Source organism: Cornus florida, unplaced genomic scaffold, assembly GCF_030987335.1.
Source record: "Cornus florida cultivar Cherokee Brave unplaced genomic scaffold, ASM3098733v1 CherokeeBrave_3.0.0_Hap2_Chr04, whole genome shotgun sequence".
Classification (NCBI taxonomy): Eukaryota; Viridiplantae; Streptophyta; class Magnoliopsida; order Cornales; family Cornaceae; genus Cornus; species Cornus florida.
In genome coordinates, this window is record NW_026775574.1 from 7,546,207 (window position 1) to 7,562,919 (window position 16,713).

Genomic DNA, 16,713 nt, shown 5'->3' on the forward strand with positions numbered 1-16,713 from the left:
AAAACATAAAATAAAATCAACCACTGCCACATTTTAACCAAGTTCATCATGGGAACTGTAACCCATTTTAGAAAATTTAAAATTTTACGGTAAACATTCAAATCAAAATGACAAAAAGACACGGCCTAGTGGTCTAATTGCTCTAGTTGGTAGAACGCTCATCTCCTCAAGTGGGTGCTTTCCGTGTTCAAGTACCCCGTCCCCTAGTTTTGCCGAAAAAAAAGAAAATGACAATAGACACTCTATAGCTTCAATATTAGTTTGTGAAGTGGGCAATGGTGGCATGAGGCTCAGCCGCCTTGGCAGCTGCGGACGGCTCAACGGACGGTGACGGCGCCACCGGTTTACCCATCAGCTCAGCCGGCAAGTCCTTAATACCCTTCAAATAAAACGTATAGAAGAGCTTGATTGGGAACACAATCTGATGTAGCTTGACCTCACCGTACACCCCTTCGAATATTCCCGACCCGCCAGTCACAGCCAGATACGTGTCCTCGTAAGTCAGGTAGGGCCCTTGCACCGCCATGTGGCCGTAATCCCCGAAGTAGAAACTGTATATGGCCTCGTACCGGTCACCTTTCTTCTCCGGCACGTGCTGGATCAGCACACATAGACCAGCCGTGATCCCCAACCGCTTCTCTAGGTCTCCGGTATAGAGCTTGTTGGTTAACGGAACGAGGTCACCCAGTGAGTTGACCGGTTTCTGACTCAGTCGTAGATATGCCGGGCTGTCTCGATCTCGCTCATTCAACTCGTACACGCATAATTCTTGAACTTTGGCTGAAACAAAATTATTACATTTGAGTTGATACATGTATGTGAGATAACTAAAATGACAAGTTTACCCTTCATTTTCTAAACGAAGCTAGTAAAGTTTCTTTGAAAGATGATGGGCAAAATAGTCATTTCAGTTTCTAAATTTAAAAGTATAGAGTAGGCGAGAATATCAAAAGTGAGTATGTTTTCGAATTCAGATCCTTTCGGATGCACTAGACAGGGAGTATGAAGATCATTCCACAGACATGAGTCTTCGATCTTCCCCTCTTGTGCACTAGACCTTTCAGTACATGGGGTAGGATTTAAATTCAAATATTTTCTGCATAGACGTGATGATTCTTAATTAGTGGAAAGAAAAATGAATTGGAGTGGGAAAATACTTACTGGGTCTTGAGGAATCTGGTTTTGTTTTGCAGTTGTTGAAGAAGAATGCAGTGGTAGTGATGGTCTTGGAGGGTCTTCTGGCGGAGAAGTCTTGACGGGTTGTTGAGATCTTGAGGTTTTGGGTTGAAAGTGGGTGCGGGAGATCGAAACCTAACAGTCTCTGGGATTGTGAAGAAGATGGTGATCTGAGGTTGTTGGGCAGTTTCAGTGAAGAGGTTGGCTTGAAAGAGCTTATGGAAGCCATTGATGGACAACACACACACACAGATCAAAAGAAGAAGAGGAGAAGAAGGAAAGATATATTATGCTTAGGTATGTTTGGGGTAGGGATATGCACAGCTGTATTACAGATGTACCACAATATTTATAATAGAGTCTGTGTGTGTGTTTGTACACATATAGGTGTTTCATGGAAAGCGTGGGTTATGAAAACGTGCGTATTTTAATGCATAAGTTGGGAGTGGACGGTGAAAGATGGTCGGTATGTGAGGAATCAGACGGTGACCCAGTGTGGTTTCTGCTTTTTACCATTAAAAAAATGGCACTAGGATACTAAAATCACATTCATACGATACATGGACTCTCTTTACATTTTATAATCTCACTTACCACCCCAGTCAGTGATTTTTTTTATCATTTTGTCCATGAAATGTTTGCTGTTATTTACATTAAAAGAGTAAAATAGAGGGAATTATGAAATTACGAGACATAAAGGGAATCTTTGTGGAATATTGACAAACCTCATTTGAGCTGAAATTTACCTTACTATTAATACCGATCCTTGTTCATATTTATTATACACACACACACACACACACAAAACAAATTTTGTAGTGATGAGCAGTAGCATGTCATTTCCTTGACGAGAGCCGCCTTGAGTGGGTAAAAACACATGGAAACCAAACCAAGCCTACTCTTCCGAACAAAAACAAAGGTAGGCACATTAGCTATGATTATAACATAATAATAATAGCAATGAATAGAATGTGCGGTTAATTTGATATATATATATATATATATATATATTACTATGTATGCACTGGAATGTTGATTATGGGCGTAGAAAAGTATTGGTCAACCAAAGTAGAGCTGAGAAAGTTGGTGGAAGCTTCTCAGGTCTCAACAAACCTAAGTTCGTCTTTATGTGAATTTCTATCTTAAACATATCAAAACCCACCACCAAACAGAACACAGTCACATGTAGAATGAGGTGATCTATTTGTTTTCAATGATTTCGTAGAAGCAACTCACTGTCAATATAATACCAAATACCGCATGAATGGAATTAGCAGTGGCTAAATGTCAATGTCATTTTAAGTAAACAATCAAACATCTATTATCATCTCAAAAAAGTCAGAATGAAATGGTTACATATTACACAAAACAATTCCAAACAATCCTAAATAAATAGATTCCGTACAAGTCAAATGATCAAATCCAAATTCTCCCCTTGCTAAATCTCATTTGAACATTTTAAGACGGTAGATTTCCAAGCATTTACAAAGGAAAGTTCAATACAAGTTCCTTCTATATAGTGTTTTGTAAAACATGAGGTGAGAATTATGATTTTGTTTTGGAAACAAATGAAAGATTACACTTCTAGTTCTATATGACACTTTCACCACCCTTCGTATAACATCAAATACATGACAAAAACTTATCTCTATTGGTTGTCATATTTGGTCAAGATTTCTGCACCAGTTCTTGTGATTAAAATGGTATGCTCGAACTGTGCCGCGGGACTGCCATCGGCCGTAAGAGTTGTCCAGTTATCCTCCCATGTTTTACACTTGATGCTTCCCATGGTAAGGATTGGTTCTGCAGTAAAAGTAGTAAATAATATATACAAGGTAAGAAGTCTGTCAAATTTAATTTCTTTCACATAAAAAATAGATATTAAGTTTGATGATTGCGTGAAGATGTATGCTTTCAGGATGGTATAATAAAATAGAACAACGCATGGGATAATCAACAAGAAAGTAAGCAAATACTCCTTAGAGGTTTTAAACTTTTAGTAAATTTCTTTATTTGTTAATAAATTTTAGAAAATGTGCCAGCTACAGTCACCTTGTCAACATCCATCTTTATGCTCCACTCAACGTGTAGATAAGGCTATGGCAATATAGAATGAGTAAATAATTTTTCTAGGGCAGAATCAGCTAATATAAAATCCTATAAAATGTTTGAAAATTTCACCAGAGAGATGAAGAAAGATGGGAAAATATATGCATTTTGATTATGTAAGATGAATGAAACGCACTCACCAATAGTAAATGTTTGACCTTCAACCATGAAACCAGGCTTGTCATTGCCTGTTCAACAAATTAACAATCATATTTAGAAGAGTATATAGGATAGTAATCGATGGCATAGGATACAAATAATGATTTCGAAACATATTAAAAACTATGAAAAACAAATATATGAAAATATCTTCAGTTTATATTATGAATTATAATGCACAAACCGCATTTCAAGTTGGAAGCATTTGATAATTAATTGCTGTTTCCATGTCATCAAAAAAGTCAATCCAGTATGAATGTCAATCCAGATCAGCTTAATTTGTAAAACAACAAACAGACAAAAGAAAAGGGAATTTCAAACTCTGCAGAGTAATATCCGAACAGAACCACTTAAAGAAGAAAATATTTCTTCACTTACCCCGAAAAACAAATTCTCTCAACCAAAAAGTTTCCCCCTTCTTTTCCCATTTCACTTGGCTTCTCTTTGTTTGGAATGACTATTTGATGCATCTTATTTTTATTTTTGTTTCTTTAGATTTCAAGGTTTTATACTTTTATTTTAGTATTTTAATTGATTAGTAAAATTCTAAACAATTTTTTATGTCTTCGTGGATCAAGATTCCAGGATTTCCTGAGGGAAGATAGATCTTCCCATTCTTGTATCCAACTACATGATCAAAGCTAAAAACGAATTGCTTTAATTGAGTACAAATGCACGACACATAACCTTGTGAGTAATGCTCTCAACTAATAGCCAGCATTGGCACAACTAAGCTAATCAAACTAAAGCTATGGATAAATCAACTTTATTTGTCATTTGAAGCTGTAATATATTCTGAATTCAATTGTATTATACAGTATATAAATCTTAAAAGCATATCTTTCTTCTAAAGATGAGGTATTATCAAACAATTCAACAATCAGTTTAATACACACACACACTCTTCCAAAAAAATTGAGGAAAAATGTTTTGCCCTTGTGAGCTGAGGCAAAATACATAAGCCTCAAGGCATATCATGTAAAACCTCTTTAATTAATGAAGAAAGTGTAAAAAGCTCGTTCATTTTAATAATGTAAATCATATAAATAGTACAGAAAGAGAAAAACTCTGATAACAACTTAAAAGATTTTTTTATGATTCAAGACATGCATGGTAGTTGTTGCATTGTGGATTATATTATAAGAAAATTACAGATAGGAATTTGAAAGAAGACAATGCATGGCTCACAAAAAGAAAAAATGGTTGCCTAGTAGCTATGAACAAGTAAAGAATAGTTTCAAGCCTTCCTAATTCTGTAAACATGATAACTTGCGCAAAACAGATTATGCAAAATAATGAAAAAAAAAAAGTCACTTACGGTGATGATAAATAATAGGTTCGGAATGAAATATGGTCCCCACGCCATGACCAACAAAACGATCCACCACACCAAAACCAAATTTTTCGGCATGTTCACTGAGACAGAAGTTCAGATAAATTGTCAAGAACAAATGCAAACACTCAGAAAACCATCCATCACATTACATATGATGAAAGAATAATATTCACCATATAGGCATATGTATTTTTCTGGAAGTACAATATCACCAGTTTGATTTAGAATTTTATTAGTTTGTCCAGAGCATACAGTTGTCTGTATGAAAATAAAATCTCGAAAGCCAGTTGCCCATACAAAAATTATAAGCAGATAAGAATTTCTAACATAATAAGTAAATAGAAATATGACCCCTTAGAATTCAACCCACATTTTCTCCTTTATTTATGACTTCCGAGTTTACAGAACAAATTTCCATCTTTAATCTATTTACTTTCACACAAGATTACTCCGATGGCACTTATTCCAATTAAAATAGCAAACAAGTGGAAAGTAGGTATTGTGATGTGTGCTATATCATGTACAGTCACCTAGAAAATGGTATATTATGATATTTACCAAAAAAAATTGAAATGATACCAACTTGGCCATTTAACTTGGAATCTGACTTAAATTGAGAGGAACTTGCCCCCACAGACTTCCGTATGATTCTTCTGTCTCTTTCTTGTCCCTCATACAAGTACCAATATTCCTCTTGTGCAAGTGCAAGAGAATAGAAAATACCTTTGGATCTAGCCCTGACCTTCTGTACTCTACCCTAATTTGAACCAAGAGTCCAAGATATTAAAAGTCAACCATGTTTTGAAGTTAAAAGATTTTATTCTGATTTCAAACAATGGAAAAGCCACCATATTTTAGACACAATTTCAATATTTCACACAAATTTTAGATTAAATTTAATATAACCATGAAAAAAACAGAGGCCAAAACCAAAATTCAGGACTTGGCTGCAGCGCTTTAGGTTAATCCTGGTAAAGTACCAACTTCAAGATTATCCAACATTCTTCCTTCTAAAGAACTCTTGTGCACAATCTAAACTGCCAAATAACTCATGTAAAGTTATTAAAAGGCTCAAGGCACTAAGATGCCAAGGTCTGTTAGAGCCTGGGCAGAAGTGCAATGTAAGGCACAAGCCTGATTAAGGAGGCATATGCGTGATATAGCACATTAAAATAAAGAGAAAATTTTGAAATAGGCAACACAAACTAGTCAAGATCAAATTTGCACGTGAATACATATTTATCAATTTACAATTAGAATTATTCAAAATATGTAACAAATAAATGTCAATTTTTTTTTTCAACTGAGAAATTTAGGTAAATTAATATGCATATATCCTTTCAATATGCACATATATTAACTCAATCAAGCGCCATTACAAATTTGCAACAATAAAAGCTACAATCATGCAGATTTAAGTATATATTATTCAATAAATATACAGAATCAAGCACTATATGCTTTTACTTCTATTTTTTTCAGTAGGTAAGAACACACAAACCCGTTTGTCCTGCTGGGACTCGATCACTCGAATCCCCAGTCTTTCATTTGGAAGGAGAATGACATGCCACTTGACTAAGCCCATGGTGGTCACTAGACACAAATTCAAGGATTACATTCAAGCAAGTGATCAACAATATGTAATGCTAGTTACATAAATTAGTTTGCAACGTTGACCGGTAATCACTCATGTTTGTGCAATGTATAGTTTGCAGCTTGCAGAAGTTAGCACCCTATAAAAATCCCATTAAGTTCTACTACTTTGACCAGTACTGCACACTAACAAGATCTTCCTTGGAAGATATTTGTTACTACTTCTTCATCTACAAAAGTTCAGCTCCCTTTCATATACAAGACACCATCAAGAATATATATATATACCTGATTTTCTTTCCGATTTTCCTAAACAAAGCACCATCTTTGCAAACAGCAATGCCCCTTTGCAAACATTCTTCAGTTACCTGCCATAAAAGGAAAAAAAGATATAAAATGTACATTCAACAGACAGCAGTAATATAAGCAATTCTTGAAGAGAAACAAGTAATATTATTTGTAATTGTAAATTCATAATTTTAACAGATAGGGATAACAGAGCAGGATTTGTGCTCTCGACTTTTAAGAATTAAAAAATTCACAAGCAATAATAATAATAATAATAATAATAATAACAATCAAAAATGGAAAAAAGATCAAGAAAATGTTTTCAACTATTATTAACGCAGGTATTAATAAATGTATACCCTCACAAGCCGTTTCATAGAATCGCTAACATTGCCGCAGAGAAAAGTCTTTGATGTGTCTCCATGATAACCCTAACACACAAAATAAGTATGGCGAACAGACGTCAACTTTGAATTTAAGGAGGAAAACAAGCAGTTTGTTGTTCATATAAATGACATATGAATTTAAGTGACAATATAAAGAACTACTCAGCAACGTACATTTAAATAGACTGTCACGTCAATGTTTATTATGTCACCATCCTGCAGAGAAATGATCAGTTGTGATAAAGGGTTTGCATGTTGAGCAAGCAGCAATGGGCAGTGATAGCACACAAAACCTGCAGCTGGCGAGAATCAGGTATTCCATGACACATGCACTCATTAACTGATGTGCACACACTCTTTGGGAATCCCCCGTATCCAAGAGGTGAAGGGTAAGCACCAGCATCAATAATCATTTGGTGCACCGCTTTATCAATTTGATCTGTTGTCACTGATGGCTGATGAAGACATGAAAAATATGTAAATAACATGACATAAAACAAGTTTTCAGAACGAAATGGCAGCATAAGCCAGATTAAAATGTAAAAAATACCAGACACAAATAAAAACCTAATTAACATAAAAAAAAGAAAATTTCCCATAATAATAGTTTGTTTTTATTTTCAAAAGGAAAGCTTCTAAGAACTTTTACCAAATGCATTATGTACACTTCCTTCTCATTTCAAGGACAAAATGGTCAGGAGAATAAGAATATATAAATACAAAACACTTCCACATTCAGAGAGAATAATGGAATGGGATAACAAGAGCACCAGATCACATTATCAAAAACGCTGAAAAAAAGACACGAGAGTGTATGCGCAATGCCAATGCCAATGCCAATGCCAATGCCTTCCATGTCAGCTATGTCCATAGGTCCATTGCTCATCCTTGACACTTTAAATAATGATCTTTGGAAAGTGGACAATGTACCACCAGGACACATAGTCACATACCTTTACCCAAAATCTGTAACCTAGTATGTGTAACATAGCCTGTCAACCAACAAAGTGTGGCAAAACTAGAACGACTACGACACCAAAATAAGCTTCATTAAAAGATACAACTCTCCAGCCCATCTGACCTGGATTTACCTTGAAAGTCTAGTAGTGAGCCAGACATATCCCCAGAACAATACCACAAAAGTAGCTTATACAGAAGAAATAAATGGCAGAATTAATTTCAAGAATGTAGCATGAAGATATTGCATTGAAATGCTGCAGAACATTCATTCCCAGGAAAAATTTAGATCACAACACTAGTAATAGGATACTTGTATATTAAAATTCCAAACCCTTCATTTTGAATGAAATTATATCAAAATAAATTCACTATTCCAAGCATTTTAGTACAAATGTTTTCAATTGTTGAGATACCTTCCATATAGTAAATTTCACAACTTTCTTGTGACATGAAAACAAAGATGATTGGCTTTAAATGATCAGTTTCCATTGGCAATAATGTTGTTCTGAAGGAATCCACATGTCAATCAAAAACATTGTATATATACACACACATACACACAATTACTAAATCAAAGTTTAATGAGCAAAAATGTCTAAAAGCAAAAGGAAGGAATAATTAGCATGGCTGCCATCATTGGTTACCAAAGAGTTAGAGTTACCAGTAACCACTCAAATAAATACATTCTCAACCACATTAATACTCAACAAGAATATCTATAACCTATAATCCTAAGAGAAAACAAATGGATAACAAGAAGCGATTAGTGAATTTTTTTTTTTTTTCCTTTGGCATGCCAACCAATTTGTTTTAATTGATGAAAATAGAGAAGGAATAAGTGCTAAATTAGAGGTTTGGAGGAAAACTCTAACATTATATCGTTTAAGATAAGTAGGAATAAAGTTGAATAAATGGACTGTAAATTTAGTAAAACTATATTGAGGGTCGTGAGGTACAAAAAGTAAACATTTTCAGTATTTTGGCTCAATTATTCATAATGAAGGAGAAATTGTAGATGATATAAATCATAGAATCAAGGCAGGATGGGTAAAATGGAGTGCATCTAGCATTTTGTGTGATCAGTGCGTGTCACTCTAAGAATGAAAGGGAAGTTCAATAAAACAGCTATTAGACCTTTATGGGACAGAATGTTTGGCAACTAAGAAACAACAAATGCACAAATTGAGTGTGACAGAAATGTGAATGCCGAGATGAATGTGCTAGAAATAGGAAAGGATAGAATTAGAAATGAACATATTCGTGAGATGGTTGAAAAAGCACCGAATGGAGATAATATGATAAAAAATCGATTAAGATGGCCTAGCCATGAGCAAAGAAGACCTTTAAGTGCGCAAGTTTTGAAGAGTGGCATGGTCCACATTGAGGGTAATGTTAAGAGAAGGGGAAGACCAAAGTAAATGTATGGAAGGATATGAAAACATGTGATTTAAAACTTTAACTGAGGCTACAACCTTTTAATTGAGCGGAATGAAAAAATAGGATTCATGTATCTGACCCTATGTAGTTGGAAAAACACTTTTTGTTGCATTGGCATGCCAACTAATTTAGAAGCAAACATCCTTACATTTTATTTCTAAGCAAGTATCAACCTTAGGCAGAAAATGTTAATTTTCCAGGCCCTTCTCAAATTTTAATCAAGTAAAAAATTCATAGAGATCAAGGATAAAAAGATGTGAAGTTTACTGTTTGCATTTGGGTTTAACTTATAAACTTCAGGAAGGAACAATTCCTAAACGACTTTGACCTACATGGGTTGTGCCCATGTTCCTTGGCACTTATAGTGGAACTTTGCTTAACTATAATTCCATGATATTCACGGAAACTCAATTTTATTAGCACGTGTAGACATATGCATGTGTTTTCAATCAGACTCATTTTTTATAGCGACACATGGGATCCATAGTTGCTGAGGTCTATATGAAATGTATAACTCCGCATAATTAACATATCAAATCAAAGATCTGTGCTTAACAACAAAACACAAGTACTGTTATTTCTTTTTTCTTTTCTTTTCTTTTTTTTTCTTATTTTTTTTTGGATAAGTACACAACAACTGCAATTTCTTACCCTAACCAATGTTCCTGCATAGTCCAAGACCTGAGCAGCAAGCTCACATGCAGCCCTCATGTGAATGATGCCTTCAGAATCAGGAATTTGATATTCACTTGAAAGTTCTGGCAACAAAGTAGAACTTAGATAAGGAGGCTTTGGTATGTGATCAGGCACAGGAAGACGTTGTGATACCCTTCTACGCATTAGTGGTTGCCTTTTTTTAATACTTGTTGGAGTTTTAGCCTCACGTTCTCTACATATGATCAAACAATTAATCAAGAAAGCAAGTTAAAAATCACTCAACCTTCATAAAGCAAAGAGACAAATGAACAGCAATCAGAATAACAAATAAGATGCAACGAAACATATAGGTGTTACATAGTAAAATACTGCGAAAAGCATTCTAACCTAATATAATTCATTAAAGCACATGAAAAAGAGAGAAATTAAGAAATTGAATTGGGTGGACAAGTATATTATCCAAAGATTCCAAACTTCAAAATTTCTAACACATTTGATTTGGCAATTGAAGATAACAATATACATAGAAGGAGAAAAAAGAACATATGTGCAAGTGGCCCAAGATCTTTATTGGCACTCATATATCAAGACAATCAGACTTTTAAAACTAGAACATGGAGAAAAGAGGAAGAGGGGGGAGGTAATGCAGTTGGCATGAAGCAACCAAATAATTACCCCAGCTCAAAAAGCATTTGATTCCAAGATTCGAATAGAGTATAATGTATATGTTATCATGAAAGACCAACAAGATTGCTGAATGGTGACTAGGTGAACCACTTGGGTGGAGAAAACTAATCATTTCAGTGTCTCACACATCATATACAAAACACTTCAAAATTACCTTTTTCCCTAACCATCTTCCACAGTTCAATGGCTATGATTCCTTTTTTTTTTTTTTTTGTAATAAATAAGTTCAAAATTGCACCATTTTATTTATGTAGAACAAGAACATCAGATTATTCTATTTCCAAACAAATTCCAACACCTTATATTCAGTCCATCATTTGTGCTTTTAAATATTGCAAAAACTACTAAAAACTCCTTAAAGAAACTAGAAAACCAATAAGGTTAGACAAAACATAAGGTCGTAATCTATGTATATCCAAATACCTATTATCATAATTTAAGTTAAAAATAAATGAATACAAAGCCATGAAATAGATGCTAACACAAAAAAAAAAACTTATATATATAAGGGTTTATAAAGTTCCATCACAATAGTGTACCTCCTGATTCTGATAGCCTCCTCCAAGCCCGAGATTCTCTTCGAATCAACAAAGAATCGCTTCTGCAAATGTGACTTTTTTCCTAAATTGAACACAATACAACAAACAAAATAGAAATAGAACCCAGAATTCAAATTCTGTCAAAGAGATTTCACAGTGTAACAAGCACATAAGAATTTAAAAATCTATTAAGAAAAAGGAAGTGCATTAACACAGATACAGTGGTATCAATTGAAATAAATAAAGAGGGAAAACAAGACAAAAGAGAGGAGTGAGAGTTACCAGAGAGAGAAACTGGAGTGAAAGTGAGTGGGGCCCCTTTGAAAAGTGTAGAAGAAGACGATGAAAACACTTCTCCATATAGAGGAGACGAGAGTTGCAGAGAGAGTGAAGCAGCAAAACCCATTTTTACGGACGGTGCGGTGAAGGTTGGACTGGGTTGAAGAAGCTGATAATTAAGAAATTTTTTTGTTTTTTTGGGGTCAAATGGGCTTGGGCCTACATAAAACTATGCTTTTGGGCTAATGCTGGGCCGGGTTTTATGTATCCCAAGATTCCAAAGAGCTAGCCCAAAAAATGTTTGGTGGGCCGATTTTTATGTATCCCAAGATTCCAAAGAGCCTGGTACAATGATTGTAGTGATATTTCTTCAATGTTTTAAATTGAAAGGTTGAGTGTTCAAGTTTTGGAAGATAAAATGTGTTTGCACTATTTTGCATTATTTTTTATTTATTTAAATTATATATATATATATATATATATAAAGGTAATTACAAGGTGGGCCTTGGGCCAAGATAAGTGCAGATAAATGGGACACAAAACAGTCCAATAAAAGGCAGACTAAGGGAAAAGCCCAGACCCTAATTCCAAACCAATAACCGCAATTAACGGTTGTATTAACCGTTAATGGAGGGTATTAGTGCTCGCTTCCGGTGAGCCCGAGTAAGTAACAGTCTAGCACCAACCTCAGTCCGGTGGCCTCTGCGGAGGACAACATGAAGGCCATAGGTTCCAGTCACTTAGAATTCTTCTTGATGTTGAACAATCAGGAACCTATTTTGCATGTTGAGAACAACAAAGAAAAAGAAGAACTCGTGGAACCATAGTTGATGCAATAGAAAGCATAAATAAGAAGTGGAAGAGAGGAAGATAAGCATTTTTTTTTTTTTTTTCTCTCCTAGCAAGAAACTTGTACACTCGTTTGATCTGGTGGGGAATTGAATCCTCACCTCTCATTTTGAAAGATAAATGAAATACTAAGTTTAATCGGAAACGAACCTATATAAAATATTGGAAAATAAATACGGTTATTTAGATAGAACTAATTGAATAATTGTAAGATATTATTGTTTGAAAAATAAAAAATTACAAAAAATTATTAGGAAAATTTATGAAAAGTTTGTTTAGTGTATGTAAGAAAGAGCTCCATTTTTATGGAAAAATGAAATTCAATATGAATTTGAGTCATCCCCTTAAATGAAAAGCTTTGACTGTCCATTTTTTCTTAGAGTGGAATGTTCACTATGGTTATGATAAGTAGTGGATTGATTAATTAGGAGAACTATCAAATTCATCACACTCTCAAAATAAGTAATTAATAGAGGACGAACCATTACGAAACGATAAAGTTATTCTGTTGTGACCTTAAATTACGCACGTGTCTAACCTTTTCTAGATTCGGATACAGGATCCTCAGCGCACCCGAAGTGACCTTCTCGTTGATGAATATGGCTCTGTCACTGAAAATATGTATTATTCCATTTGTAAGGACCATATATATGCGGTGCACTATTCAACCTAGTACTTGTTTGTCATACATTTATATATCAAAGTGAAAATGCACTCGTCTGTAGTGCTAGGCCGTACAGATAAACTGGATTTGTTACATTATTTTACATGAAATAGCTGAACCTAAGTTCAAAAACACTTTACTTATTAAAAACAAAAAACAAAAAATAATTCGATCTTTTAATGATTGGTTGAGCTTGTTGGATGCTCATGAACACATGCAAATACAAAACCAGCTTCTTAGGCCTTCATTTAGATATATAGATATATATACATATTTGCATTTTAATTTGTTGTTAGCAACAAATTAAGTTCCACTACAATAAACATGAGCTAAACAAATCATTTTGCGTATGAAATTGAATGAAATTATAAAGAAGTTAATGTGTGTGTGTGTTTGTTTATTGATAAGGTGTTCTTAATTAACATAACTAAGGTATATGTATATATATATATATAATTTCTAATATTCATTGTGACATTGAGTGACATTGAACTGATCGGTGGAACAAGCTAGTGATACAACTGTGTCTGTATATATATATATATATAATATTTTGTGGCATTTGATTCGACCTGTTCATCCACCTTAAACTGGTCAAAAATACTCTTGTGTGGTTTAGAGTGATCGATCTGATACTAGTATTATTTTAGTATTGTCTCTGTTGACCGTATTATTTTCCACATTAGCAAACCATTTGACATTTTTAGGCAGCTTAGAATAGTCAAAGAGCATTTTATTATTTTTTTTAATTTAAATCAACACGCAACGATTCTTCATGCAACCATAATGTGTTTAATTAGTTTACATTAATAACAAAATCAATGAAATTTCAATTAATTGTGGAAACGTTTATATAACATATATATATATATATATACACACACACACACACACAATATATATAATTTCAATGTCGTGTTTGGTTGGTGGGAGGACATATATGCAACATTAGATATGAGCACCTGGGAATCTGGGATATATATTTCACAGCTTTAGCAGATCAACCCATTTCATACATGAATCTGGATCGACTCTCACCTTTACATACATGCATATATATATCTATATATATTTATATATATTGTCACCGCCAATTCCAGGGATGGATCATCATAAGATTAAGATTTGCTAAAATATCACAATTATTTTTAACAATTAATATGAAAAACGTTAAAAAGCACACACATCCTATATAGGATATATACATAATGATTATTCAAAACCACGTAGCATCCACCATGCATATATAGTTAATTGCATGCTTAATTCAGAACCCATGTTAACAAGATTATGCACTGGATCTGAGACGTACACGCAATCCAAGCATTAAAAAAAAAAAAAAAACAGAAGAAGAAGTGAATTTTATATAATCACAAAGTACAATACGACCCAACAATAAAAATTTTAAAATGAATTAATAAAAACAAATAATTTTTCTCTGATCAGCAGAAAAACACATCAATTTGTTTGAACTTTTGTGTAGACCATGATATTTTGATGAATAGCTTATTAATTCCCAGTTCCTTCATCCTGTTGCAAAGGCTGTCCATGATTAAATTTCATCTCTATCTCTCTCTCTCTCTCACACACACACACACACTATATTTTATGTTTTAACTACGTACCTAATTGTTGGTATGCCAAAAATGGAGTGAACATGTAACATGATCCCATTTTATATAGGCCAAATTAATCCGTCCATTCAAATGAAACTTCGAATAATTTTCTCTCTCATAAGATATTTCGGAAAATTTTCCGAGAAAAAAACAAAGGAAAGAAGAAAAGAAAAGATATTTTGGGAAAGCTACAACAATCCAAAACATAGAGCACCAAACCTAATAAGTAGTAGCACTTAAAGTATATAAGATATGAAACATGTTGAATACAATGAACGCAACAAATGAACAGGTTTTTCATTGCTTTATGATCATATGTTCCACCTAAAAGTTTAGCTATCTTCAGCTTTTGTCTAGTAATATAAAAAACTTCAACTTTGCAACTTGCAAATTAACACCTTCGTACAAAAACAAAAACAAAAACAAAAAACACATTAAACACATAATGTGCTATGAAGCTCCGATGACCCGTTGTTTCTTACAACACTCTAATGCCAACAACTCCATCTCTCTCACTCTCTTCCCGCCACAATTAGCATTACTATCGACAACAACATTAACACCGTGACCAACTGTCGGTACCTTAAATATGTCCACTCCAAACAGCCGAACCATCTGAACCGGTTGGACCGGGCTCAACAACCCGGGTTGCAAACCCGACCCGTTCCTCGTCCTCCAGTCGATATAGAGCTGCTTTTCCTGCCCGGTGGATCGCTGGAAGCTCACAATGTCGCCGGCTTTCAGGTTCTTCTCCTTCACGAACCGGCTCCACCCTTTGGTGAGCACGTAACTCTGGCTGCTGTTCCAGTACGAGTACCGGAACCGCCACACCTTCCCGCCGGCGTCCTCGAAGTTCAGTAGCACGCCCTTGGAGGCGCTTGCACTGTTCAACGGGAAGTGCTTCTCGGCGTGCTGCTTCGGTATCACCAGCCGGTTCAGCTTGCCGACGTCGCTTGGCGTCACCGCCTTCTCGAAGAGCTGTTCGCGGGCTTTCGGCGTACGACCCGACCCGAACGACCCGGATAGCCCGTCCTTACATGCATTTTTTCCATTCCCGTGTTTGAAGACTCTTCGGTTCTGTTCGAGCTCGTCGTGATACGTGTGTTTCCGTAGCATGTCCACGATCTCCGCCTTGGAGTGGGAGCTCAGGAAGGCGGCCTCGACGTCGTCCTCCTCCGGCTTGAAGTTGGTGACGGCGTCGTGGCCGCGGAAGCGCTGGGCGGCGATGTCGTACGCCCGAGCCGCCTCGTCCTCCTCGTTGAAAGTCCCCAGCCAGACCCGCTGGTGCTTCTCGTAAATCTGAGCTCCCCACCGGCCGTTCGGCTGCGGCACGACGCCTTTGAATCGGGACGACGGGAGCTTCCGGGACTCGGCCTCGACGCCGTTCTCGGAGTCTAGTATAACACTAGTACCGCTCCCGGCGAGGCATAGACTCTGTGGCGACTTTGTCGCCGGGATGGGAAGAGAGATAGAGTCACTTGTTGTGCTGTTGTCATCTATGATACTACCGTCCATTTTTTCTTTTCTTAGAGAGAGAAAGAGGAGAAGGGAGAGATAGATCTAGAGAGAGAAAGTGTGAGGGGGGTGTGAAAGATGATGAATTGGGTTTGGTTGATGAGTTGAATATATATGTAGATATATATAGGAGGTGACCCTATAGATTTAAATATATAAATAAATCAGAAAATGTATAGTTTTGGTAACAAAATTGAGATGTGGGCATGGTGGGTCAACCCAAGATTGGTAAGGGACTAGGAAGATTCACAGAGAGAGAGTTTTGTGTGTGTGTGTGTGTGTGTGTTGGTGTTGTGGGCTGTGTATGTGAGGTGGGACCCACAGGAGCAAGTTGATGGGATTCACATGACTGTGGACCGTGTTTTAGTAAGTTCATCCCCCCCTGAGCTTTGCTGCTAGTACTTGGTTGCATCAGCATGGCATCCATTTCTCACTCTCTCTCTTTCTCTCTCTAACCTTACTG

At 35.6% G+C, this 16,713-nt stretch overlaps 3 protein-coding genes across 3 annotated transcripts; all 3 read right to left on the reverse strand.

Annotated features, from left to right (window-relative positions):
- Positions 1 to 11: 11 nt before the first annotated feature.
- Positions 12 to 1,544, reverse strand: LOC132302654 (allene oxide cyclase, chloroplastic-like). The gene is made up of 2 exons (XM_059799565.1): positions 1,162 to 1,544; positions 12 to 780 (listed from the first exon to the last, which is right to left on the reverse strand). Exons 1-2 carry the CDS (start codon positions 1,403 to 1,405, stop codon positions 257 to 259), a joined length of 768 nt encoding a protein of 255 aa, XP_059655548.1. The 5' UTR covers positions 1,406 to 1,544; the 3' UTR covers positions 12 to 256.
- Positions 1,545 to 2,472: 928 nt separating this feature from the next.
- Positions 2,473 to 11,766, reverse strand: LOC132302653 (methionine aminopeptidase 1B, chloroplastic). The gene is made up of 10 exons (XM_059799564.1): positions 11,610 to 11,766; positions 11,328 to 11,409; positions 10,096 to 10,333; positions 7,341 to 7,502; positions 7,222 to 7,263; positions 7,021 to 7,092; positions 6,662 to 6,741; positions 4,763 to 4,860; positions 3,426 to 3,473; positions 2,473 to 2,979 (listed from the first exon to the last, which is right to left on the reverse strand). Exons 1-10 carry the CDS (start codon positions 11,731 to 11,733, stop codon positions 2,825 to 2,827), a joined length of 1,101 nt encoding a protein of 366 aa, XP_059655547.1. The 5' UTR covers positions 11,734 to 11,766; the 3' UTR covers positions 2,473 to 2,824.
- Positions 11,767 to 15,002: 3,236 nt separating this feature from the next.
- LOC132302656 (AP2/ERF and B3 domain-containing transcription factor RAV1-like) lies at positions 15,003 to 16,391 on the reverse strand. The gene has a single exon (XM_059799566.1). It carries the CDS (start codon positions 16,248 to 16,250, stop codon positions 15,186 to 15,188), a length of 1,065 nt encoding a protein of 354 aa, XP_059655549.1. The 5' UTR covers positions 16,251 to 16,391; the 3' UTR covers positions 15,003 to 15,185.
- Positions 16,392 to 16,713: the final 322 nt, after the last annotated feature.

Bases quoted from the DNA above. Each gene is read 5' to 3' on its own strand.
- LOC132302656 (XM_059799566.1), bottom strand. From the start codon at position 16,250: ATGGACGGTAGTATCATAGATGACAACAGCACAACAAGTGACTCTATC.
- LOC132302653 (XM_059799564.1), bottom strand. From the start codon at position 11,733: ATGGGTTTTGCTGCTTCACTCTCTCTGCAACTCTCGTCTCCTCTATAT. The intron at 11,410-11,609 runs GTAACTCTCACT...TGTTCAATTTAG, and splicing joins CACTCCAGTTTCTCTCTCTG to GAAAAAAGTCACATTTGCAG. The intron at 3,474-4,762 runs GTAAGTGACTTT...TTTGTTGAACAG, and splicing joins ACCTATTATTTATCATCACC to GCAATGACAAGCCTGGTTTC.
- LOC132302654 (XM_059799565.1), bottom strand. From the start codon at position 1,405: ATGGCTTCCATAAGCTCTTTCAAGCCAACCTCTTCACTGAAACTGCCC. The intron at 781-1,161 runs GTAAGTATTTTC...ATTTTGTTTCAG, and splicing joins ACCAGATTCCTCAAGACCCA to CCAAAGTTCAAGAATTATGC.